At 48.3% G+C, this 19,886-nt stretch overlaps 1 protein-coding gene across 10 annotated transcripts in view; it reads right to left on the bottom strand.

Moving 5' to 3' along the window:
* LOC146866400 (vitamin D-binding protein-like) overlaps positions 1 to 19,886 on the bottom strand; it is a 666,911-nt gene that overhangs the window by 350,475 nt on the left and 296,550 nt on the right. For 4 of the 10 annotated variants that reach the window (XM_085636444.1, XM_085636466.1, XM_085636452.1 and 1 more), the window contains one exon: positions 9,761 to 9,974. The exons of the other annotated variants lie outside the window; for them this stretch is intronic. In XM_085636444.1, coding sequence (XP_085492570.1) covers positions 9,761 to 9,875 — 115 coding nt within the window. In that variant the 5' untranslated portion in view covers positions 9,876 to 9,974. Of the gene's footprint in view, positions 1 to 9,760; positions 9,975 to 19,886 lie in introns of those variants that run through there. 10 annotated transcript variants of the gene reach the window in all.

Genomic DNA, 19,886 nt, shown 5'->3' with positions numbered 1-19,886 from the left:
TCTGCCTCTGAAAGCTCCAGTCCGAGCTCGCATCTGTACCCATGAACTTTGTCCTACTCCCTGCGCGGCTAACGGTGCCTGACTCCAGCCTGTTGCCTGCCAAAAACTGTATTTCACCTTCAAGATTATCTGCTTTGCTCCGCTCCCTATCCAATGCATTCCTGTCTAGTAGTTTAAAGTAAACATTCTTTCAGCTACCGAGCAAAAGGCCCGGCTTCTCTGTCTTTATGCAAGTAATTCATAGCCCTGTTAATATGAAAGATTTCGGCCCTCGCATCTAGTGTAGACACTTAGACGCTTGTACACGCACTAACAGTCAGTATAGTCAGTATAGAATAAGATTCTACTCTAAGAAACCTTTCTTTCTGGATAACACAGTTCTTTAAACATAGGATATTAGATATGATTTGGGATTAGGTTGACATAACCCCAGACTTCTGTCTCCACATGTAGAGCTAAATGTCAAGTTCCCTTCACCCCCTAGTTACACGTCAGTCACACGTCATGCTGCTGCGTGCGCATCTCTGCCAAGTATTTCTGCTGACATTGCGAAATTCTTTCATGGAACCACCCATTTATGACGTCATATCCAATGACGTTCTTTAGTTACACCCAGTTACACCCATTTTTTGCTACGCATGTATGTCTTATCTTTGCTATCAATTGTTACGCCTCCTCCATCTGTTTCACTGTAATGCCTATTGTATAAAAATGATTACCTGTCAATAAAGTTGGGTCTTCACTTCCTGAACCTTCGTGGTGATGGAATATGGAGCTCATCGATTTAAATTGATTATGGAATAAAGCCCGTTCCGAACCTCTAATACCACGGATTCTGCCTCTTATTTTACTGAGCTATTGTTATAGATTTTCCGCATCAAATTAAGTCCCGGTAATTAAATTATTTACCACAGTAAGGAGGATACTGCCGGTCAGGAAGCGGGAGACTTCTTCTTGGGTTTCCTGCCGTTTTGGGGACCTATGGTCAATAGTAGGAACCTGAGACAGCTGACTCGTGTGGTTGAATCCACTGTCAATGTAACGGCTGGTGCCCTTAGTAATCTGACAGCTGAGCTCCAAGCGGATCGCCTTATGACTCTGCAGAACCGCATGGTTCTAGACGTTATTCTTGCAGACCGCGGTGGGGTATGCAAGGTCATCCAATCCAGTTGCTGCATTTTCATACCAGATAATGCTCCAACAGTGTATCAAGCCATCTCCAAACTCCATAAAATATCTGAATCCATACACGTGGATAAGGGAGATTGGTCACTGGTGGGGTGGTTCTGGGAATTGATATCTGCCTGGGGTTGGAAAGTTCTGATGGTCATTGGAATGATCTTAGCCATTCTTTTCCTGTTCTGTCTGTGCATACAGTGTGCTCCTGCGATATGTGGCCTCTGTGCTACCTTATGTATAAGGAAACCTGTATCGAGGGACGAACTAAGTAATAGGATGATGCTACAGCAACATCTCCATGACTTTGTGAACATTGACCTGGACTCGGATTAAGATGAGTATAGTGATTGCCTATGTAAGGGCAAAAGGAGGGTCTGTCGTACTTTAATATTCGGGACCGCGTAGGGGACAGGGCCCTACCCCTGTCTATCTTGGTATTAGCAAACCGCAAATGGTAAATGCGGCATGTACGAGTGCTTTATATATCGTTTTAGCTATGAATGCACTGTGTACACGTTATTCTGCTTCACTACGCGGGTTCCATTTTGGAAGCAGTGGCCATCTTGTCATTGCCCTCACATAGGCTATAATGGAGCAAATACGGGCCTCACAGTACACGGGCTTTCCCTCTGACTTCTCTGTGACCTGGGCAGCTGGCTCTGCTGCCCCAGGTCAAACCGGTCTCACGAGCTCCCCTTCCTCCTTCCACCTGTGATTAGCATCAGGGCTTGACCCGTCATAAAACCCTTTCATTCTATACAATCCCCCGGCTAATCTCTTCCACACCTGCTTGTTCCTGCTTTATGACTTGTTTCCCAAAACAGGAGATGCTCATGTTTATTGGGGGGTCTGTTTACATCTGATGTGGGATCTGAACCTTACTGTGTAAATCATTGTGGGCTGGCCGAACTGGAATGTGGGATGGTCATCATGACTCTGCCTTTTCTTTGTAATGTACACTCATATATGGCCGTATCATAAAACCTAGGAATGTATGCTTGAGGCCAGAAAAGGCCTATTTAAAGTGAAGTCCGTTTCCATGATTTGCAGCAGTCTCCTGAGAACATACACGCTGTTGTACTTCTAGGATACCTGTCATTGGTCTGCAGCCAATAAACGAATCTTTGACTTCACCCAGAAGACTCTGTGTTTCTGTAGGTCCGGAACAGGGTGAACCCAGAAGTCATAGGGTGTGTGCCCCTGCACCGCTGGGTCTAAAATACCCAGTACTTCAGTTCTCACTCACAGGCCCACTGAGACACTGATGAACCCATTCACAAACCCACTCAGACACTCTTGCATCCACTCACATACCCACTCAGGCACTTATGCACCCACTCACAGACCTCTACAGACATTTACTCATCCAGCCAGAGATCCAGTCAGAGACTCATGCATCCGCTTACAAACCTACTCAGAGACTCATGCACCCACTCAGTGACTCACCTACCCACTCAGACATTCATACAACCACTCATAGACCTACTCAGGGACTCATGCACCCATTCACATCCTGACTCAAACACTTACACACCCACTCACAGAGCCTCTCTGGCACTCATGCATGTACTCACAGACCCACTGAGAGACTCATGCAGCCACTCACAGACCCACTCAGACCATCATACACTGACTCAGACCCACTCAGACAGGCATGCACCCACTCACCTACCCAATCAGACACTTATACACACACTCATAGACTCACACACTGTCTGAGAGGCCCACTGAGACACTTATGCACCTACTTGCAGACCCACTCAAACACTCATAAACCAACTCACAAACACACTCTGGAACTCATACATGCAATTATACAGTAATTTAGATACTGATATGCCAGTGTGATGCACCGGCTCTTTTATTTAAACAATGAATTTTGAATGTGCTGGTTTCTATTGAATTTCTGCTTTTGTTTTGCGTATTCGGAGCGAATTCATGAATTTTGAAAAAAAAGAATTATGATATTTTAAAGGAAAATGGACAACATTTTGGGAAATTAGGCTGGCTCTGAGGTGAGCCCTTGTGTTGAATGTGTGTATATGACAGCTACACATACGACAGGATGCACAGTTTCAAGCTGCTGAGAGACAACCTTCATCTGTGAAGTGAACTCCATCACTTCTGTAGATTCCATGCATGTCAAAACGAAAGTTGTTGTTGTAGATAGAGCCCATGTTATGGTCCCTGAGAAATTCAGAAACAGTTTTATTAACATGTTTCCTGGCTTTGTCAATCTATGGACAGAATTGATTAGACCACTTCCATTTCTGCCTTTGGCATATGTTGGAGTGCACCAAGGCAGTGTGAGGGAAAAGTGTCATTAATTGAGCAAAGGTATCCTTCATTAGGATTTCAAGTTCTATCCCAGTCAGTGTGCCTAGGTCATTGCCATCACAGTGCACAATCATGAGGTCAGGGGGTTGGCAATACACAATGCTTTCAACCAAAGGTAGTAATTGATGCCATGTTAACCCTCTCTGGCCAAACCAAGAAATGTAAAAATAGGTAAACCCAAGTCCCTGTCAATTCCACTCTTTCTAGCAGACTCTCGATCCCAAAAGATATAGCTGTGGCCTACGATCCACAATCTAACTATTTTGATTTCAAGCAGCAATTGCACTAATAGCAGATAGGAGAAGGGTGGAGCTAAATGAGACAGTTTTCAAAAAGAAAGGCAGTTAAAATGGAGGTGAGCTTCTGGTTTAAAAAATTATTGAAAGCTGTGAATATGCAGGTGAATATAATTAGCTAGTGTTTTGAAAGAGTAAGTCACTAGGTCTGTGATTGCCTCTGGTAAAAATAAAAAATTGAAGTGCAGACTTGAGAATGCTTTTAATTTTGCGCTGTAAACCACACCTGCTGCAGATCCTTTTGTAACTAAGGGGCATCTTATCAACGGCCAGCGATAATTATCACTGGCCGTACATAGCAATAGAAATATTATCACCATGATAATGCTATATTTACAACGCATAGCGCTATGCCGATAATATTTCAGTGATAGCGGTGTTTTCAATGGAACATCGCTGGTTTTCCAGCGATGTTCCATTGAAAACAGCGATAACATTGCTGATACGACCCTGTGGTCCTATCAGCATAATCCATCTCGCATTAAAAGTATGCCTTAGTCAGGAATTTAACAGACGTTAAATTCCTGAGTTGAGGCTGAGGTAGCGCGATTTTTTTTATCGCTGCACCTCCTTGTTAATATCGCGAAGATGCCTTCACGATATTAAAATGTGTTGTTCTCACAGACACGCCTTCTTTGCATCTCATTAGCGATGCGAGGCGAGGCTGTGAAAAAACGGGCTCTACATCAAGGAAACACGCGCTAGCGTGTCCTTGATGATATTGTGATGTAATTATCGCCGCTTTTCGCCCAAAAACGGACGCTAAAGCGGTGATAATTAGTTCAACAGCCCTTGCTAATATGCCCCTAAGATGGTCCTTCTAGAATGTGCATCGAACTTGTGACCGACTGGTTCTAGTGGGTTGCTATGGAGACTCTACTAAGAGAGTGTTGAAGGGGAAGGGTTTTAAAGAGAGTGTTGTCTGTTTTTTTGTTTTTTTAAATTAGATGTGTGTTGATTTATTTTGGAAGAATAAAGGTTTCCTTCTGACTGAAGGCTTTGATATAAAGTGTAGTGTAGTTTTAAAGTGCTAAAACTACCAAGCTAAACATGTTTTTGAAAAAGTCACACAATTGATGGACGGAATGCAGAACAAATCAAAACATTCACCCCCAGTCAAGAGATCTGGGTTAAATCCATCATTCTTTTGCTCACCATGCCACCCCAGTTTAGACCTGGCCGTATGCAAATCAGTCTTGACCCTGTGCCTCATGGGAACAGTCCAGCCCGAACTGCCAAGCCAGGTCCTCCCTGGACCGGAAAGAAGCATCCTAGGATCGGTTTCAGGGTTTCACCCCTCTTCAGCCAGGATAACTTGATTCCAGTAGCACAGTGAGCCCAGGACCCATGTCTGGGCATACCTGGCGAACGTTGGGCGAGAAAGAAAAAGTCACACAATTGATGGACAGAATGCAGAACAAATCAAAACATTCACCCCGAAACAAGAGATCTGGGTTAAATCCATCATTCTTTAGCTCACCATGCCAACCCAGTTTAGACCTGGTCATATGCAACTCAGTCTTGACCCTGTGCCTCATGGGAACAGTCCACTTCGATCTGCCAAGCCAGGTCCTTCCTGGACCAGAAACAAACATCCTAGGACCGGTTTCAGGGTTTCACCCCTCTTCAGCCAGGATAGCTTGATTCCAGTGGCACAATGAGCCCAGGACACACGTCTGGGCATAACTGGCGCACCTAGGGCGAGAAAGCAAAATTCACACAATTGACGGCCGAATGCAGAACAAATCAAAACATTCAGCCCTAGTCAAAAAATCTGGGTTAAATCCATAATTCTTTTGCTCACCATGCCACCCCAGTTTAGACCTGGCCATATGCAAATCAGTCTTGACCCTGTGCCTCATGGGAACAGTCCAGCCCGAACTGCCAAGCCAGGTCCTCCCTAGACTGGAAAAAAGCATCCTACGATCGGTTTCAGGGTTTCACCCCTCTTCAGCCAGGACAACTTGATTCCAGTAGCACAGTGAGCCCAGGACCCATGTCTGGGCATACCTGGCGAACGTTGGGCGAGAAAGAAAAAGTCACACAATTGATGGACAGAATGCAGAACAAATCAAAACATTCACCCCGAAACAAGAGATCTGGGTTAAATCCATCATTCTTTAGCTCACCATGCCACCCCAGTTTAGACCTGGTCATATGCAACTCAGTCTTGACCCTGTGCCTCATGGGAACAGTCCACCTCGATCTGCCAAGCCAGGTTCTTCCTGGACCGGAAACAAACATCCTAGGACCGGTTTCAGGGTTTCACCCCTCTTCAGCCAGGATAGCTTGATTCCAGTGGCACAGTGAGCCCAGGACCCACATCTGGGCATAACTGGCGCACCTAGGGCAAGAAAGCAAAATTCACACAATTGATGGCCGAATGCCGAACAAATCAAAACATTCACTCCTACTCAAGAGATCTGGGTTAAATCCATAATTCTTTTGCTCACCATGCCACCCCTGTTTAGACTTGGCCATTTGCACATCAGTCTTGACCCTAGGTCTCATGGCAACAGTCCAGCCCTAACTGACAATCCAGGGGGCATATCAACAACAACCGGCGATAATTATCGCTAAGCGCACTTAGCGCTAGGATAATTATCGCCGGCTAGCGTTGATTTTTATCGCTGAGATAGCTTGCTATTAGCAACGCTTATCTCAATAGCGATAAAAATCCTCACGCTAAGTGGCTAACGTGAGAATATCGCTGGAAACCCAGCGATAATCTTACGTTAGCTTGTTGATAGAGAAAGACAAACTTAGCCATGATATCCTCCTTCCATAGGATATCATGGCTAAGTCAGAAAAATACCAGATGTAAAAAAGCAGCGTTAACCGCGGTTAGCGCTGCTTTTTTTGTCTCTAACAGGGTTAGCGATATTCTTGATAATAGGAGAAATGTCGCTTAGCGACATTTCTCCTATTATTTTACTCTGGAACGCCCCCTTTGTATCTCATTAGGGATGCAAGGGGAAGCGTAGAGTAAAAGGGTGCTAACATGCAAATTTGCATGTTAGCACCCTGTTGTTTATAGGGTGCTAGTTTTATCTCTGCTTTTTTGGCTTTCAAAGCCAAAAAAGCAGAGATAAAGCCCTTGTTGATATGCCCCAATGTTCTCCCTGGACCGGAAACAAGCATCCTAGGACCGGTTTCAGTTCTCTTCATCCAGGATAGCTTGATTCCAGAGGCACAGTGAGCCTAGGACCCATGTCTGGGCATACCTGGCGCACTTAGGACGAGACAGCAAACGACACACAATTGATGGACGGAATGCAGAACAAATCAAAACATTCACCCCCATTCAAGAGATCTGGGTTAAATACATCATTCTTTTGTTCACCATGCCACCCCAGTTTAGACCTGGCCATATGCAAATCAGTCTTGACCCTGTGCCTCATGGGAACAGTCCAGCCCGAAATGCCAAGCCAGGTACTCCCTGGACCGGAAACAAGCATCCTACGACCGGTTTCGGGGTTTTACCACTCTTCAGCCAGGATAGCTTGATTCCAGTGGGCCAGTGTGCCCAGGACCCACGTCTGGGCATACCTGGCGCACTTAGGGCGAGAAAGCAAAAGTCACACAATTGATGGACGGAATGCAGAACAAATGAAAACATTCACCCCCAGTCAAGAGATCTGGGTTAAATCCACCATTATTTGACTCACCATGCCACCCCAATTTAGAGCTTGCCATATGCAAATCAGTCTTCACCCTGTGCCGCATGGGAACAGTCCAGCCCAAACTGCGAAGCCAGGTCCTCCCTGGACCTGAAACAAACATCCCAGGAACGGTTTCGGGGTTTCACCTCTCTTCAACCAGAATAGCTTGATTCCAGTGGGACAGTGAGCCCAGGACCCACATCTGGGCATACCTGGCACACTTAGGGTGAGAAAGCAAAAGTCACACAACTGATGGATGGAATGCAGAACTAATCAAAACATTCACCCCCAGTCAAGGGATCTGGGTTAAATCCATTCTTCTTTTGCTCACCATGCCACCCCAGTTTAGGCCTGGCCATATGCAAATCAGTATTGACCCTATGCCTCATGGGAACAGTCCAGCCTGAACTGCCAAGCCATATCATCTCTGGACCGAAAACAAACATCCCAGGACCGGTTTCGGGGTTTCACCCCTCTTCAGCCAGGATAGCTTGATTCCAGTGGGACAGTGAGCCCAGGACCCACATCTGGGCATACCTGGCACACTTAGGGTGAGAAAGCAAAAGTCACACAACTGATGGATGGAATGCAGAACTAATCAAAACATTCACCCCCAGTCAAAGGATCTGGGTTAAATCCATTATTCTTTTGCTCACCATGCCACCCCAGTTTAGACCTGGCCATATGCAAATCAGTCTTGACCTTATGCCTCATGGGAACAGTCCACCCCAATCTGCCAATCCAGGTCCTTCCTGGACTGGAAACAAACATCCTAGGACCGGTTTCAGGGTTTCACCAGTCTTCATCCAGGATAGCTTCATTCCAGTGGCACAGTGAGCCCAGGACCGACGTCTGGGCATACCTGGCGCACTTAGGGCGAGAAAGCAAAAGTCGCACAATTGATGGACGGAATGCAGAATAAATCAAAACATTCACCCCCACTCAAGAGATCTGGGTTAAATCCATCATTCTTTTGTTCACCATGCCACCCCAGTTTTAACCTGACCATATGCAAATCAGTTTTCACCCTGTGGCTCATGGGAGCAGTCCAGCCCGAACTGCCAAGCCAGGTCCTCCATGGACCAAAAACAAGCATCCTAGGACCAGTTTCGGGGTTTTAACCCTTTTCAGCCAGGATACCTTGATTCCAGTGGCACAGTGAGCCCAGGACCCACGTCTGGGCATACCTGACGCACTTAGGGCGAGAAAACAAAAGTCACACAATTGATGGACGGAATGCAAAACAAATCAAAACATTCACCCCCAGTCAAGAGATCTGGGTTAAATCCACCATTATTTTGCTCACCATGCCACCCCAGTTTAGAGCTGGCCATATGCAAATCAGTCTTCACCCTGTGCCTCATGAGAACAGTCCAGCCCGAACTGCCAAGCCAGGTCCTCCCTGGACGGGAAACAAGCATCCTAGGACCGGTTTCGGGGTTTCACCCCTCTTCAGCCAGAATAGCTTGATTCCAGTGGGACAGTAAGCCCAGGACCCACATCTGGGCATACGTGGCACACTTAGGGTGAGAAAGCAAAAGTCACACAACTGATGGATGGAATGCAGAACTAATCAAAACATTCACCCCCAGTCAAGGGATCAGGGTTAAATCCATTATTATTTTGCTCACCATGCAACCCCAGTTTAGACCTGGCCATATGCAAATCAGTATTGACCCTGTGCCTCATGGGAACAATCCAGCCCGAACTGCCAAGCCAGGTCGTCCCTGGACTGGAAACAAACATCATAGGACCGGTTTCGGGGTTTCACCCCTCTTCAGCGAGGATAGCTTGATTCCAGTGGCACAGTGAGCCCTGGACGAACGTCTGGGCATGCCTGGCGCACTTAGGGCGGAAAATCAAAAGTCACACAATTGATGGACGCAATGCAGAACAAATCAAAACATTCACTCCCAGTCAAGAGATCTGGGTTAAATCGATTATTCTTTTGCTCACCATGCCATGCAACCTCAGTTTAGACCTTGCCATATGCAAATCAGTCTTGACCCTGTGCCTCATGGGAACAGTCCAGCCCGAACTGCCAATCCAGAACCTCCCTGGACCGGAAACAAGCATCTTAGGATTGGATTCGGGGTTTCACCCCTTTTCAGCCAGGATAGCTTTATTCCAGTGGCACAGTGAACCCAGGACCAACGTCTGGGCATGCCTGGCGCACTTAGGGCGGTAAAGCAAAATGCACACAATTGATTAACGGAATGCAGAACAAATCAAAACATTCACTGTCAGTCAAGAGATCAGGGTTAAATCCATGATTCTTTTTCTCACCTTGCCACTTCAGTTTAGACCTGTCCATATGCAAATCAGTGTTGACCCTGTGCCTCATGGGAACAGTCCAGCCCGAACTGCCAAGCCAGGTCCTCCCTGGACCGGAAACAAGCATCCTAGGACCGGTTTCGGATTTTCTCCCCTCTTCAGCAAGGATACCTTGATTCCAGTGGCACGGTGAGCCCAGGACCCACGTCTGGGCATGTCTGGCGCACTAAGGGCGAGAAAGCAAAATGCACACAATTGATGAACGGAATGCAGAACAAATCAAAAGATTTACTCTCAGTCAAGAGATCAGGGTTAAATCCATGATTCTTATGCTCACCATACCACCCCAGTTTAGCCCTAGACTAATGCAAATCAGTCTTGACCCTGTGCCTCATGGGAACAGTCCAGCCCAATCTGCGAAGACAGGTCCTCCCTGGACTGGAAACAAGCATCCTATGACTGGTTTCGGGGCTTCACCCCTCTTCAACCAGAATAGCTTGATTCCAGGGGCATAGAGAGCCCAGGACCCACATCTGGGCATACCTGTCACACTTAGGGTGAGAAAGCAAAAGTTACACAATTGATGGATGAAATGCAGAACTAATCAAAACATTCACCCCCAGTCAAAGGATCTGGGTTAAATCCATTATTCTTTTGCTCACCATGCCACCCCAGATTAGACCTGGCCATTTGCAAATCAGTCTTGACCCTATGCCTCACGGGAACAGTCCACCACGATCTCCCAAGCCAGGTCCTTCCTGGACTGGAAACAAGCATCCTAGGACTGGTTTCGGGGTTTCACCCCTCTTCAGCCAGGATACCTTGATTCCAGTGGCACAGTGAGCCCAGGACCCACGTCTGGGCATGTCTGGCGCACTTAGGGTGAGAAAGCAAAATTCACACAATTGGAGGACGCAATGCAGGACAAATCAAAACATTCACTCCCAGTCAAGAGATCTGGGTTAAATCCATGATTCTTGTGCTCACCATACCACCCCAGTTTAGCCCTAGACTAATGCAAATCAGTATTCACCCTGTGCCTCATGGGAACAGTCCAGCCCGAACTGCCAAGACAGGTCCTCCCTGGACCGGAAACAAGCATCCTAGGACTGGTTTCGGTGTTTCACCCCTCTTCAGCCAGGATAGCTTGATTAGAGTGGGACAGTGAGCCCAGGACCTACGTCTGGGCATACCTGACGCACTTAGGGCGAGAAAACAAAAGTCACACAATTGATGGACGGAATGCAGAACAAATCAAAACATTCACCCCCAGTCAAGGGATCAGGGTTAAATCCATTATTCTTTTGCTCACCGTGCAAACCCAGTTTAGCCCTAGACTAATGCAAATCAGTCTTCACCCTGTGCCTCATGGGAACAGTCCAGCCCGAACTGCCAAGACAGGTCCTCCCTGGACCGGAAACAAACATCATGGAACCGGTTTCGGGGTTTCAGCCCTCTTCAGCGAGGATAGCTTGATTCCAGTGGCACAGTGAGCCTAGGACCAACGTCTGGGCATGCCTGGCGCCCTTAGGGCGGACAATCAAAAGTCACACAATTGATGAACGCAATGCAGAACAAATCAAAACATTCACTCCCAGTCAAGAGATCTGGGTTAAATCCATTATTCTTTTGCTTACCATGCCACCTCAGTTAAGACCTGGCCATATGCAAATCAGTCTTGACCCTGTGCCTCATGAGAACAGTCCAGCTCGAACTGCCAAGCCAGGTCCTATCTGGACCGGAAACAAGAATCCTAGGACTGGTTTCAGGGTTTCACCTCTCTTCATCCAGGATAGCTTCATTCCAGTGGCACAGTGAGCCCAGGACCCACGTCTGGGCATACCTAGCGCACTTAATGCGAGAAAGCAAAAGTCACACAATTGATGGACGGAATGCAGAACAAATAAAAACATTCACCCCCAGTCAAGAGATCTGGGTTAAATCGATCATTCTTTTGCTCACCATACCACCCCAGTTTAGCCCTAGCCAGATGCAAATCAGTCTTCAACCTGTGCCTCATGGGAAAAGTCCAGCCCGAACTGCCAAGACAGGTCCTCCCTGGACCAGAAACATGCATCCTAGGACTCGTTTCGGGGTTTCACCCCTCTTCACCCAGGATAGCTTGATTAGAGTGGCACAGTGAGCCCAGGACCAACGTCTGGGCATGAATGGCGCACTTAGGGCGAGAAAGCAAAAGTCACACAATGGATGGACGCAATGCAGAACAAATCAAAACATTCACCCCCAGTCAAGCGATCTGAGTTAAATCCATCATTCTTTTGCTCACCATACCACCCCAGTTTAGCCCTAGCCATATGCAAATCAGTCTTCACCCTGTGCCTCATGGGAACAGTCCAGCCCTAACTGCCAAGCCAGGCAGGATAGCTTGATTAGAGTGGCACAGTGAGCCCAGGACCCACGTCTGGGCATACCTGGCGCACTTAGGGCGGGAAAGTAAAAGTCACACAATTGATGGACGCAATGCAGAACAAATCAAAACATTCACTCCCAGTCAAGAGATCTGGGTTAAATCCACCATTATTTTGCTCATCATGCCACCCCAGTTTAGAGCTGGCCATATGCAAATCAGACTTCACCCTGTGCCTCATGGGAACAGTCCAGCCCGAACTGCCAAGCCAGGTCCTCCCTGGACCGGAAACAAGCCTAGGACCAGTTTCGGGGTTTCACCCCTCTTCAGCCAGAATAGCTTGATTCCAGTGGGACAGTGAGCCCAGGACCCACATCTGGGCATACGTGGCACACTTAGGCTGAGAAAGCAAAAGTCACACAACTGATGGATGGAATGCAGAACTAATCAAAACATTCACCCCAGTCAAGGGATCAGGGTTAAATCCATTATTCTTTTGCTCACCATGCAACCCCAGTTTAGACCTGGCCATATGCAAATCAGTATTGACCCTGTGCCACATGGGAACAGTCCAGTCCGAACTGCCAAGCCAGGTCGTCCCTGGACCGGAAACAAACATCATAGGACCGGTTTCGGGGTTTCACCCCTCTTCAGCGAGGATAGCTTGATTCCAGTGGCACAGTGAGCCCAGGACCAACGTCTGGGCTTGCCTGGCGCACTTAGGGCGGGAAATCAAAAGTCACACAATTGATGGGTGCAAAGCAGAACAAATCAAAACATTCACTCCCAGTCAAGAGATCTGGGTTAAATCGATCATTCTTTTGCTCACCATGCCACCTCAGTTTAGACCTGGCCATATGCAAATCAGTCTTGACCCTGTGCCTCATGGGAACAGTCCAGCCCGAACTGCCAAGCCAGGTCCTCCCTGGACCGGAAACAAGCATCCTAGGAATGGTTTTGGGGTTTCACCCCTCTTCAGCCAGGATAGCTTGGTTCCAGTGGCACAGTGAGCCCAGGACTCACGTCTGGGCATGACTCGCGCACTTAAGGAGGGAAAGGAAAAGTCACACAATTGATGGACGGAATGCAGAACAAATCGAAACATTCACCCCCAGTCAAAGGATCTGGGTTAAATCCTTTATACTTTTGCTCACCATGCCACCCCAGTTTAGACCTGGCCATATGCAAATCAGTCTTGACCCTATGCCTCATAGGAACAGTCCACCCGATCTGCCAAGCCAGGTTCTTCCTGGACCGGAAACAAACATCCTAGGACCAGTTTCAGGGTTTCACCTCTCTTCATCCAGGATAGCTTCATTCCAGTGGCACAGTGAGCCCAGGACCGACGTCTGGGCATACCTGGCACACTTAGGGCGAGAAAGCAAAAGTCACACAATTTATGGACGGAATGCAGAACAAACCAAAACATTCACCCGCAGTCAAGAGATCTTGGTTAAATCCATCATTCTTTTGCTCACCATACCACCCCAGTTTAGACCTGGCCATAAGCAAATCAGTCTTGACCCTGTGAATCATGGGAACAGTCCAGCCCAAACTAATAAGCTAGGTCCTCCATGGACCGGAAACAAGCATCCTAGGACCAGTTTCAGGATTTCCCCCCTCTTCAGCCAAGATAGCTTGATTCCAGTGGCACAGTGAGCCCAGGACCAACGTCTGGGCATGCCTGGCGCACTTAGGGCGAGAAAGCAAAAGTCACACAATTGGTGGACAGAATGCAGAACAAATCAAAACATTCACTCCCAGTCAAGAGATCCGGATTAAATCCATCATTCTAATGCTAATCATACCACCGCAGTTTAGCCCTAGCCATGTGCAAATCAGTCTTGACCCCGTGGATCATGGGAACAGTCCAGCCCGAACTGCCAAGACAGGTCCTCCCTGGACCGGAAACAAGCATCCTAGGGCTGGTTTCGGGGTTTCGCCCCTCTTCAGCCAGGATAGCTTCATTACAGTAGCACAGTGAGCCCAGGAACCACGTCTGGGCATGCCTGGCGCACTTAGGGCGGAAAGCAAAAGTCACACAATTGATGGACGGAATGCAGAACAAATCAAAAAAATCACTCCCAGTCAAGAGATCTTGGTTAAATCCATCAATCTTTTGCTCATCGTGCCACCCCAGTTTAGACCTGGCCGTATGCAAATCAGTCTTGACCGAGTGCCTCATGGGAACAGTCCATCCTGAACTGCCAAGCTAGGCCCTCCCTGGACCGGAAACAAGCATCCTAGGACCAGTTTCAGGGTTTCACCCCTCTTCAGCCAGGATACCTTGATTCCAGTGGCATAGTGAGCCCAGGACCCACGTCTGGGCCTACCTTGCGCACTCAGGTCGAGGAAGCAAAAGTCACACAATTGATGGACAGAATGCAGAACAAATCAAAACATTCACCCCCAGCCAATAGATCTGGGTTAAATCCATCATTCTTTTGCTCAACATGCCACCCCAGTTTAGACCAGGCCATATACAAATCAGCCTTGACCCTGTGTGTCATGGGAACAGTCCAGCTCGAACTGCCAAGCCAGGCCTTCCCTGGACCAGAAACAAGCATCCTAGGGCCGGTTTCAACCCTCTTCAGCCAAGATATCTTGATTCCAGTAGCACAGTGAGCCCAGGACCCACGTCTGGGAATACCTGGCAAACTTAGAGCGAGAAAGCAAAAGTCACACAATTGATGGACAGAATGCAGAACAAATCAAAACATTCACACCCAGTCAAGAGATCTGGGTTAAATCCATCAATCTTTTGCCCAACATGCCACCCCAGTTTAGACCTGGCCATATGCAAATCAGCATTGACACTGTGCCTCATGGGAATAGTCGATCCCGAAATGCCAAGCCAGGTCCTCTCTGGACAGGAAACAAGCATCCTAGGACCGCTTTTGGGGTTTCACCCTCTTCAGCCAGGATAGCTTGATTCCAGGTGGCACAGTAAGCACAGGACCCACATCTGGGCATCCCTGGCGCACTTAGGGCGAGAAAACAAAAGTCACACAATTGATGTACGGAATGCAGAACAAATCAAAACATTCACTCCCAGTCGAGAGATCTGGGTTAAATCCATCATTCCTTTGTTCACCATGCCACCCCAGTTTAGACCAGGCCATATGCAAATCAGCCTTGACCTTGTGCCTCATAGGAACAGTCCAGCCCAAATTGCAAAGCCAGGTCCTCCCTGGACGGGAAACAAGCATCCTAGGGCCGGCTTCAGGGTTTCACCCTCTTCAGGCAGGATAGCTTAATTCCTGTAGCACAGTGAGCCCAGGACCCACGTCTGGGCATACCTGGCGAACTGAGGGCGAGAAAGCAAAAGTCACACAATTGATGGACAGAATGCAGAACAAATCAAAACATTCACCCCCAGTAAAGAGATCTGTGTTAAATCCATCATTCTTTTGCTCACCGTGCCACCCCAGTTTAGACCTGGACATATTCAAATCAGCCTTGACCCTATGCCTCAGGGGAGCAGTCCAGCCTGAAATGCCAAGCCAGGTCCTCCCTGGACCGGAAACAAGCATCATAGGACCGCTTTTGGGGTTTCACCCCTCTTCAGCCATGATAGCTTAATTCCAGTAGCACAGTGAGCCCAGGACCCACATCTGGGCATACCTGGCACACTTAGGGCGAGGAGGCAAAAGTCACACAATTGATGGATGGAATGCAGAACTAATCAAAACATTCACCCCCAGTCAAGGAATCTGGGTTAAATCCATCATTCTTTTGCTCAACATGCCACCCCAGTTTAGACCTGGCCATATGCAAATCAGCCTTGACACTGTGCCTCATGGGAAGAGTCTAGCCCGAAATGCCAAGTCAGGTCCTCCATGGACAGGAAACAGGCATCCTAGGACCGCTTTTGGGGTTTAACCCTCTTCAGCCAGGATAGTTTGATTACAGGTGGCACAGTGAGCCCAGGACCCACATCTGGGCATACCTGGCGCACTTAGGGCGAGAAAACAAAAGTCACACAATTGATGGACGGAATGCAGAACAAATCAAAACATTCACTCCCAGTCAAGAGATCTTGATTAAATCCATCAATCTTTTGCTCATCGTGCCACCCCAGTTTAGACCTAGCCATATGCAAATCAATCTTGACCCTGTGCCTCATGGGAACAGTCCAGCCCAAACTGCCAAGCCAGGTCTTCCCTGGACCGGAAACAAGCATCCTAGGACTGGTTTCAACCCTTTTCAGCCAGGTTAGCTTCATTACAGTGGCACAGTGAGCCCAAGAACCACGTCTGGGCATGCCTGGCGCACTTAGGACAGGAAAGCAAAAGTCACACAATTGATGGACGGAATGCAGAACAAATCACAACATTCACCCCCAGTCAAGAGATCTGTGTTAAATCCATCATTCTTTTGCTCACCATGCCACCCCAGTTTAGACCTGGACATGGGCAAATCAGCCTTGACCCTGTGCCTCAGGGGAACAGTCCAGCCTGAAATGCCAAGCCAGGTCCTCCCTGGACCGGAAACAAGCATCCTAGAACCGCTTTTGGGGTTTCACCCCTCTTCAGCCATGATAGCTTGATTCCAGTGGCACAGTGAGCCCAGGACCCACGTCTGGGCATACCTGGCGCACTTAGGGCAAGGAGGCAAAAGTCACACAATTGATGGATGGAATGCAGAACAAATCAAAACATTCTCACCCAGTCAAGAGATCTGGGTTAAATTCATCATTCTTTTGCTCACCATGTCACCCCAGTTTAGACCTGGCAATATGCAAATCAGCCTTGACCCTGTGCCTCATGTGAACATTCTGCCGGAACTGCCAAGCTAGGTCCTCCCTGGACCGGAAACAAGCATCCTAGGGCCGGTTTCAAGGTTTCACCCCTCTTCAGCCAGGATAGCTTGGTTCCAGTAGCAGAGCAAGCCCAGGACCCACGTCTGGGCATACCTGGCGAACTTAGATCGAGAAAGCAAAAGTCACACAATTGATTAACAGAATGCTGAACAATTCAAAACATTCACCCCCATTCAAGAGATCTGCCCCACCCCAGGTTAGCCCTATCCATATGCAAATCAGTCATGACCCTGTGCCTCATGGGAACAGTCCAGCCCAAACTGCCAAGCCAGGTCCACCCTGGACCGCAAACAAGCATCCTAGGACCGGTTTCGGGGTTTCACCCCTCTTCAGCCAGGATAGCTTGAGTCCAGTGGGACAGTGAGCCCACGATCCACATCTGGGCATACCTGGCACACTTAGGGTGAGAAAGCAAAAGTCACACAATTGATGGATGGAATGCAGAACTAATCAAAACATTCACCCCCAGTCAAGGGATCTGGGTTAAATCCATCATTCTTTTGCTCACCATGCCACCCCAGTTTAGACCTGTGCCTCAGGGGAACAGTCCAGCCTGAAATGCCAAGCCAGGTCCTCCCTGGACCGGAAACAAGCATCCTAGGACCGCCTTTGGGGTTTCACCCCTCTTCAGCCAGGATACCTTGATTCCAGTAGCACAGTGAGCCCAGGACCCACGTCTGGGGATACCTGGCGAACTTAGGGCGAGAAAGCAAAAGTCACAGAATTGATGGACAGAATACAGAACAAATCAAAACTTTCACCCCCAGTCAAGAGATCTGGGTTAAATACATCATTCTTTTGCTCACCATGCCAGCCCAGTTTAGACCTAGCGTATGCAAATCAGGCTTGACCCTGTGCCTCATGGGAAAAGTACAGCCCGAACTGCCAAGGCAGGTCCTCCCTGGACTGGAAACAAGCATCCTAGGTTCGGTTTCACCTCTCTTCAGCCAGGATACCTTGATTCCAGTAGCACAGTGAGCCCAGGACCCACGTCTGGGCATGCCTAGCGCACTTAGGGCAGGAAAGCAAAAGTCACACAATTGATGGACGGAATGCAAAACAGATCAAAACATTCACTCCCAGTCAAGAGATCTGGGTTAAATCCATCATTCTTTTGCTCACCATGCCACCTCAGTTTAGACCTGGCCATATTCAAATCTGTATTGACCCTGTGCCTCATGGGAACAGTCCAGCCCAAACTGCCAAGGCAGGTCCTCCCTGGACCGGAAACAAGCATCCTAGGGCCGGTTTCACCCCTCTTCAGCCAGGATACCTTGATTCCAATAGCACAGTGAGCCCAGGACCCACGTCTGAGCATACCTGGCGAACTTAGGGCGAGAGAGCAAAAGTCACAGAATTGATGGACAGAATGCAGAACAAATCAAAACATTCCCCCCCAGTCAAGAGATCTGGGTTAAATCCATCATTCTTTTGCTCACCATGCCACCCCAGTTTAGACCTGGCCGTATGCAAATCAGCCTTGACCCTGTGCCTCATAGGAACAGTCCAGCACGAACTGCCAAGGCAGGTCCTCCCTGGACCGAAAACAAGCATCCTAGGGCGGGTTTCACCCCTCTTCAGCCAGGATACCTTGATTCCAGTAGCACAGTGAGCCCAGGACCCACGTCTGAGTATACCTGGCAAACTTAGGGTGAGAAAGCAAAAGGCACAGAATTGACGGACAGAATGCAGAACAAATCAAAACTTTCACTCCCAGTCAAGAGCTCTGGGTTAAATCCATCATTCTTTTGCTCACAATGCCACCTCGGTTCAGACTTGGCCATATGCAAATCAGTATTGACCCTGTGCCTCATGGGAACAGTCCAGCCCGAACTGCCAAGCCAGGTCCTTCCTGGTCCGGAAACAAGCATCCCAGGATGACTTTTGGGGTTTCACCCCTCTTCAGCCAGGATAGATTGATTCCAGTGGCACAGTGAGCCCAGGACCCACGTCTGGGCATACCTGGCGCACTTAGGGCGAGAAGGCAAAAGTCACAAAATTAATGGACGGAATGCAGAACAAATCAAAACATTCCCCCCCAGTCAAGAGATCTGGGTTAAATCCATCATTCTTTTGCTCACCATGCCAACCCAGTTTAGACGTGGCCATATGCAAATCAGCCTTGACCCTGTGCCTCATGGGAACAGTCCAGCCCGAACTGCCAAGCCAGGTCCTCCCTGGACCGGAAATAAGCATCCTAGGGCCGGTTTCAGGGTTTCACCCCTCTTCAGCCAGGATAGCTTGGTTCCAGTAGCAGAGTGAGCCCAGGACCCACGTCTGGGCATACCTGGCGAACTTAGATCGAGAAAGCAAAAGTCACACAATTGATTAACAGAATGCAGAACAAATCAAAACATTCACCCCCATTCAAGAGATCTGGGTTAAATCCATCATTCTTTTGCTCACCATGCCACCCCATTTTAGACCTGGACATATGCAAATCAGTCTTGACCCTGTGCCTCATGGGAACAGTCCATCCCGATCTGCCAAGCCAGGTCCTTCCTGGACCGGAAACAAACATCCTAGGACTGGTTTCAGGGTTTCACCCCTCTTCAGCCAGGATACCTTGATTCCACTGGCATAGTGAGCCCCAGACCCACGTCTGGTTATACCTGGCACACTTACGGCGAGAATGCAAAAGTCACACAATTGATGGATGGAATGCAGAACAAATCAAAAAAATTCACCCCCATTCAAGAGATCTGGGTTAAATCCATCATCCTTTGCTCACCATGCCTCCCCAGTTTAGACCTGGCCATAAGCAAATCAGTCTTGACCCTGTGCATCATGGGAACAGTCCAGCCCATACTGCCAAGTCAGGTCCTCCCTGGACCTAAAAAAAAGCATTCTAGGACCGGTTTCGGGGCTTCCCCTATTTTCAGCCAGAATAGCTTGATTCCAGTGGCACAGTGAGCCCATGATCCACGTCAGGGCATACCTGGCACACT

This window comes from Triturus cristatus, chromosome 2_1 (assembly GCF_964204655.1).
Source record: "Triturus cristatus chromosome 2_1, aTriCri1.1, whole genome shotgun sequence".
NCBI classification, from domain to species: Eukaryota; Metazoa; Chordata; class Amphibia; order Caudata; family Salamandridae; genus Triturus; species Triturus cristatus.
This window is presented reverse-complemented; position numbering and strand designations above follow the sequence as displayed.